This window comes from Vicia villosa, linkage group LG6 (genome assembly GCF_029867415.1).
Source record: "Vicia villosa cultivar HV-30 ecotype Madison, WI linkage group LG6, Vvil1.0, whole genome shotgun sequence".
Lineage (NCBI taxonomy): Eukaryota > Viridiplantae > Streptophyta > Magnoliopsida > Fabales > Fabaceae > Vicia > Vicia villosa.
Window position 1 is genome coordinate 51,975,304 of NC_081185.1, and position 7,631 is coordinate 51,982,934.

The 7,631-nt window shown below is 41.1% G+C and overlaps 1 protein-coding gene across 1 annotated transcript; it reads right to left on the reverse strand.

Annotated features, from left to right (window-relative positions):
* Positions 1 to 3,748: 3,748 nt before the first annotated feature.
* Positions 3,749 to 4,417, reverse strand: LOC131613661 (uncharacterized). Its single transcript, XM_058885309.1, has one exon. It carries the CDS (start codon positions 4,415 to 4,417, stop codon positions 3,749 to 3,751), a length of 669 nt encoding a protein of 222 aa, XP_058741292.1.
* Between the last annotated feature and the right edge of the window lie 3,214 nt (positions 4,418 to 7,631).

A 7,631-nucleotide genomic window follows, 5' to 3' on the forward strand; every position in this document is an offset into this window, starting at 1 on the left:
ATCGAGATGTGTTTTTTGTTCCAGGTCAATGCAGGTGACCAAGCAATTTGTTTATCTTGCAAGTCACCTACATAATGGCGGCAACATTTCTCTAGGATAGTTGATACTGGCTAACCTTTACACATCATTGACAGATGCTTCCAGGAAAATTAGATACTACAACCCTCACACCCACAAGAAAAATAATGTCTTGGTGCATGGACCTTTTTGGTTGTTGCAATTGTGGCTAAATGCCACTTTCTCCGAAGAGTTAAAATCCTTTAGGAGCTGGAAGAAAACTTGTTCTTCGACCAAGGTTTATAGTATATGGGAACGCCTACTTATTCTGACTCTAATCGACAAAAGCGCCCCCAACCTCGACCTTTTCAAGATGATATTCGAATTGATGCTAAAAAGGTTCGATTTTCAACCATCCATGGCTCCTTTTGCTGATGGCAAATCTAGCCCAACGTGGCTCACCAACATCTTTTCTCCTGTGAAGGAGGAACACAAAAAAATTTCTATGGTTACCAGGCAGCGTATCTTGGTCCCCATCTTTCTATCCGTCTCCATTGCGAGCAGGAGTCCCAGTCTGACCACTTACCAGCCTAACTTGGTAGCTCGACAGTTTGGACTTTGCCAACTAGTTCCCAAATCCTTGTTTACTTCCCATGAACTGTTGGTAGATGTCCTTGCCGACGAATCCTGGGACCATGTTCAAGAGGAGTATGACAACATATGGAATAATCGGCCTACCCTAAACTTTACCAATTTTGAGCCTGCATTTTTCTGTACCAGGGAATTTGAGACTTGGTGGCGTGCTTATTTCGTCACATTTATCAGTAATCTTGATAAAAAGATTGCCGAACTAACCACTGTCATTGATCGCTTGCAGGGCAAACCGACTCAATGTAAGGCTACTAACCTCAAGCAGATTCAAGCTTTCCAAAAATACTTTGGGGTGGTATATTTGCCTAATGATCTTCGTCGAACCATTTCTCAAGTGGCGGAAGTGTTAAGGGAGAAGGTAACCAATAGGATTCCTTCTTTGAAAATACCTGGTTACGCGAAAGATAAATATCTTTTCGCACTTAATTTTGCAAAAATAAAATTTCCTCCCTTGCCCACTATCCCTTTGGCTTTGGCATTTCGACCACTTATCCCCGACTGGCATTATTGTCCTTTGTCGGATATCAAGAACACTTATAAGAAAAAGGCCGCTAGAGTGGAATCGACGAAGTACATGTTGGATAACTATCCAGCTGTTTTACATATTTCTCCTCAATATGTGAGAACACTTACTTCCATCCCCGATGGTAACAGCTTTTTTGGAAAGCTCCTTTTATCTTTTTTCGACTTCTTTATGTTACTAACTTAGCTATTTCTTTTAGCCATTCCTCTTGCAGTTGCCAAAGAAAATCCTTCCGTAAATCTAACAAAGCCGACTCTTCTAAGAAAAAGGTACATCTTTAAACTTCTTGTATATTTTCTCTTTCTATTTTGCTGGTGCTTAGTCTGACACTTGTTCTGCAGTCCAAACCCGATAGCCCTAACTCGGACGAAGAACCCATCTCACTTTCTCTTCACAAGTTTAGTTCTCCTGCCAATTTCCTATTTGACTCTTCTGTTTTGTTTTTTGGTCTTTTGCTCCTGTACCTGATTCCTTGAGTGTTTACATCTGTTGTGCTAGAGTCGAAAACATTCTTTGGTTTCGACTGCTCCCTCCGACCAATCCAAATCGTCTAAGAAGGACAAGTCACTCACTTCCGAAGGGGCGAAGGTATTTTCTTCGACTTAAGTCTTTCCATGTCGAACCAAAATTTTGGTCTTATGTAGCATGTTCTTTTCCAGTCATCTCAAGATGCTAAACCCCTTCACCGGTCCCCCAGTTCCAAACAAAAAAGGAAGAAAGGGTCTTCTGCTGAAGGTAAGGTGGCCAAAAAACAATAACAACAAATCAAGGCCCCTGAACCTCCTGGTGCCGCGCCAATCATCGAATCTGGTGGGGAGTTAGAAGACGACCATATGCCTTTGAACATCAAAAGAAGAAGTATGATTCTTGTCGAAGACTACTTTGTTTTGGCCTCATCCGATACTAACATTTAATTTTGAATGCAGCCTCTGTCACTTCCTCTCCGTCAGCTTTGGTCGAGAAGCAAGATTTGCCTGCTATTTCTCCTCAATCAGCTTCAGTTAAAAAGCCATATTTGCCTAATGCCGTTATAGCTGCTTCGAAAGGAGAAGAAAACCAATGGAATTTCGATCCAGCGCTTCAGATATTAACTAATCACCACATGTTTCTATGATTATTGGGCAAATCGAGTTATTTCGTTAAGCTTTCCTTTCCGTTGCAGGTTGGTTCTTCCGACCCATAACCCATTGTTACTGGTACGGCTGAGTACTCTCCGCTTTATGAAGAAATCCCTCCTCCCCAAGATAATCCTAACTTAGCTGCTAGGAGTTAATTGACTTAACTATCACGGCTACTCGTAGAGATTCTGATTTTGTCACTATTCCCGCCGTACACTATACTTTTTATTCCACTAGTTCTGATTCTAGTCTTTTAGATCTCACACTGGCTCTGAGGACTGCCAAAGACAGTGACCAAACCTTCGTCGAAGGTGCTTCTTCATTACTAGCCAACGCACAGGGTGATCCTTGGTGACTGAGTCCAATCCACCTTCGACATCAGCTGGGACCTCACATGCTGAAAAACCTGCAACTGTCTCTCCAACTGCTGCTGAAAAAACTTCTTCGCCTCCACCAATCATAGAGGATAACATTATGCCTGGCATCTCAGAAGGGAAAAACTCAGATTCGACAATGTCTACTGCTGATAATGTGCCAAATGCCCCGATGGACATTGATGTCGACTCTGCGCTGGCGAGGCTGAACAGCTTTATAAGCCAATATACTTTCTCTTCTGACTCATATCAATCTCGAGAACACGCAGAAAAAATGGATCCATAAGCCACAGAGATCAAGGCTTTAACAGATAAGATCAAGACCCATGCTTTCAGTCTTGACTTGAATGATTTACTGCGCGACGACCCAAGTCTTGTCTGGGAGCTCTTGGAGGCTTGTGCCCAACTGCAAGGAATGGAGATTTCTGATTTCTGCAGGCTCACAGTGGTGGCTTTTGAAAAGCTTATTCCTCTCCTCCTTGAAAATATTGAGAGTGTGAAAAAGAATGAAAACTTGATTGAAGCCAAGCTGAAAGTTGTGAAGACGAATGTGGACACTATGATCAAGGCGGAGAGAGTGATCGAAGAGATGAAGGCTCAGCTGGGTCAAAGACGTCAGGAGCAACTCTCTAAAAATGAGAGATCTATAGAAATCTGCCGCCGGCTTGAGGAGCTGTCAAAGGAAATGTCTGACTTGAAGGTGGAGTTGGAGCTTATTGCCAAGCAGGAGGTGGAATTTGCTAAGGAGATTTCTCCCACGCAGGCACATATGCTAAGGATGACTGTCGATGTCGTCGCTGTTAGAAAAGCTACGGCTCAAGTCGAAATAGAGATCAAGGCGCTCAAGGACGTAGCCGACAACTTGGAAAACCGGGCTACAGATCTTCATTTCAAATTGCGGTCTTTCCAGAAGCAATATGGCCACTCATGATCTTGTTGAGCCCATCTGCATATGGTTTTATTTGATGTAATTTTTTTGTAATTTTAGACAATTGGTTTTTTGGACCGACTTTTAATGCAATGTTTTTGTTTCATTTTATGCTGGTTTTTCAATACTTTTATCCAGCTCTATTTTGACTTTTGATTTACATCGTCGAAATGGTGAATTCTTGAAGGGTAGGTTTATACCTCTTTAAGTACTTACCATTTACCTTGATAACCCGTCGGTCCGGGGCCAGTTCTTCTAACTCATAAGCGTTGTTGGTAAAGACTTGTATTACCTTAAACGGTCCTTCCCAATTTGGTGACCATTTTCCTAAAACCCTATCATTTATGTCCATAGGTAATATCACTTTCCAAACTAAATCATTAATAGCGAATACCTTATTTTTTACCTTTTTATTGTAGGCTCTAGCCACTCTATCCTTTTGTCTTCTTAACGAGTTGAGAGCTAACATTCTCTCTTCATCCAAATCGACAAGCTCATCTGTCATCACACTCCAATAGTCTTCGAATGGTATCTCATGTTGTCTTTGTATTCTTACTGATTGGACGCGTATTTCGACTAGTAGTACAACATCATATCCATATGTAAGTCGAAATGGCATGGTGCTGGTTGCTTCCTTGGGAGATGTTCTACATGCCCACAAATCTTGGTCTAGTGATTGATGCCAACTCTTTGGCTTCTTTCCTACATGCTTTTTAATTAGGCTAATTATTACTTTATTGGCAACTTCGACCTGACCATTTGCCTGAGCGTAGTACGGTGTCGATGTTAACAACTTGATGCCAACCTCTTGCGCAAACTCTTGCATTTTTTGCCTTGTGAACACTGTCCCTTGGTCGGGTGTGATGGTTTCTGGTATTCCAAATCAACATATAATGTGATTTTGTATGAAGTCTATCACAGCTTCTTGATCGACGTTTTTCAAGGCTACGGCCTCGATCCACTTTGTAAAGTAATCAATACCGACCAAGATGTATCTATGCTGTTTTGACGAAGCTGGTTTTATTTCCCCAACTACATCCAAAGCCCATCCTCTGAATGGCCAAGGTTTCACAATGGTATGCAATTCGCTTGCAGGAACGTGTTGGATGCCCCCATGCATATGGCATTCTTGGCATCCTTTTGCGAACTCTATGCAGTCTTTTAATATCGAAGGCCAATAAACCCCTGAACGCATCAAAGTCCACTTCATTTTGTGTCCAGCTTGGTGCAAATCGCAGGCTCCACCATGCACGTTCGACACGGCCAAATATGCTTCACTTTCCCCAAGGCACTTAAGCAAAACTCTTTCAGCTGTTTTCTTAAATAGTTCGTTTCCCATTAGAACGAAACTTAGAGCCCTGTATTTGATCTTCCTATTTGATGAACCTGTTGGGTTGCATAAGTACTCAATCAATGGCTTACGCCAGTCGTTTTCTTGTCTATTGTCGACCGTCAAAATTTCGAAATTCTCAGCGTCGACTGCACCTAACTTTATAATTGACAAATCTGAGGGAGATAACACATTTGTGTTAGAACAAGATTTGTTCTGATCAATTATCTTAGTTTTGATGATAACAATAATATGAATTTTGCTTAAGATAATATGGTACTCTAATCCAATGCAATTTCCTTTTCAGGAAATATATAAAGAGTACGCATAATTCAGCGCTCAGAAGCTTTGTCTCAAGGGTTCAGCATGCAACATCAGAACATGGTCTGGCAAGACATCAGAAGATGGTCGAAGCAGAATCAGAACATGGGTCTATGGAAGCATCAGAAGAACAAGAGAACAGAAGCACTGAAGTTCTGATGGTATCACGCTCAGAAGCACTTCAAGGTCAGAAGATCAGAAGATGCTTTGCACCAAGCTGTTTGACTCTGATGATATTCAAACGTTGTATTCACAAACATCAGATCAGAAGGAAGTACAAGTGGCAAGCTACGCTGACTGACAAAAGGAACGTTAAAAGCTATTCTAGGCTACGTCAGTAGACACAGCGTGAACAAGGCTCGAGGTAGTTGACAAAAGCGTATAACATTAAATGCGATGCTGTACGGAACACGCAAAGCATTAAATGCACTCAACGGTCATCTTCTCCAACGCCTATAAATATGAAGTTCTGATGAGAAGCAAGGTTAACGATTCTGCACCAAAACAACTCATATTAACTTGCTGAAACGCTGTTCAAATCAAAGCTCAGAATCTTCATCTTCATCAAAGCTCACTACATTGCTGTTGTAATATATTAGTGAGATTAAGCTTAAACGTTTAGAGAAATATCACAGTTTGTGATTATAGCTTTTTAAGAAGCAATTGTAATACTCTTAGAATTGATTACATTAAGTTGTAAGGAACTAGAGTGATCGTGTGGATCAGAATACTCTAGGAAGTCTTAGAGGTTATCTAAGCAGGTTGTAACTAGAGTGATCGTGTGGATCAGTATACTCTAGAAAAGTCTTAGAGGGTATCTAAGCAGTTGTTCCTGGAGTGATCAGTGTGTGATCAGAAGACTCTGGAAGACTTAGTTGCTGACTAAGTGGAGAACCATTGTAATCCGTGCGATTAGTGGATTAAATCCTCAGTTGAGGTAAATCATCTCTGCGGGGGTGGACTGGAGTAGTTTAGTTAACAACGAACCAGGATAAAAATAACTGTGCAATTTATTTTTATCTGTCAAGTTTTTAAAGCTACACTTATTCAAACCCCCCCTTTCTAAGTGTTTTTCTATCCTTCAATTGGCATCAGAGCGCCGGTTCTAAGGTGCAAGCACTTAACCGTGTTTAGAAAAGATTCAGGAAGAGAAAAACGCTTCAGTAAAAGATGGCTGGTGAATCTGAAAAATCTACACCTGCATCTACATCTGGCTCTGCTGAGCAATACAACGGTAACAATGGTTATACTAGACCGCCGGTATTTGATGGTGAAAACTTTGAATACTGGAAAGATAAACTGGAAAGTTACTTTCTTGGTCTAGATGGTGATCTATGGGATCTTCTGATGGATGGTTACAAACATCCAGTAAATGCCAGTGGCGTAAAGCTGACAAGGCAAGAAATGAATGATGATCAGAAGAAGCTTTTCAGGAATCATCATAAATGCAGAACTGTTTTGCTGAATGCTATCTCTCATGCTGAGTATGAGAAGATATCTAACAGGGAAACGGCCTATGACATATATGAGTCCTTGAAAATGACTCATGAAGGAAATGCTCAAGTCAAGGAGACTAAAGCTCTAGCTTTAATCCAGAAGTATGAAGCCTTCAAGATGGAGGATGATGAAGACATTGAAAAGATGTTTTCAAGATTTCAAACTCTTACTGCTGGATTGAGAGTTCTTGACAAGGGATACACCAAGGCTGATCACGTAAAGAAGATCATAAGAAGCTTACCCAGAAGATGGGGTCCTATGGTGACTGCATTCAAGATTGCAAAGAATCTGAATGAAGTTTCTCTGGAAGAGCTTATCAGTGCTTTGAGAAGTCATGAAATAGAGCTGGACGCAAATGAGCCTCAAAAGAAAGGTAAGTCTATTGCATTAAAATCCTATATCAAGAAATGCACTAACGCTTTTCAGGCTAAAGAAGAAGATCCTGAAGAATCAGAATCTGAAGAAGAAGATGAACTGTCTTTGATCTCCAGAAGGCTAAATCAACTCTAGAAGACCAAGCAAAGGAAGTTCAGAGGCTTCAGAAGTTCAAAGAAATTTGAACGTGGAGAATCTTCTGATGACAGAAGATTTGACAAGAAGAAGGTCATGTGCTATGAATGCAATGAGCCTGGACACTTCAAGAATGAATGTCCAAATCTTCAGAAGGAAAATCCCAAGAAGAAGTTTCATAAGAAGAAAGGTCTTATGGCAACCTGGGATGAGTCAGAAGATGATTCAGACTCTGAAGATGAGCAGGCTAACTGTGCGCTGATGGCGACAGAAGATGACGGATCAGAATCTACATCAGAATCAGATTCTGAAGAGGTATTTTCTGAACTTACTAGAGATGAGTTAGTTTCCGGTCTAACTGAACTTCTGGAACTCAAGTCTC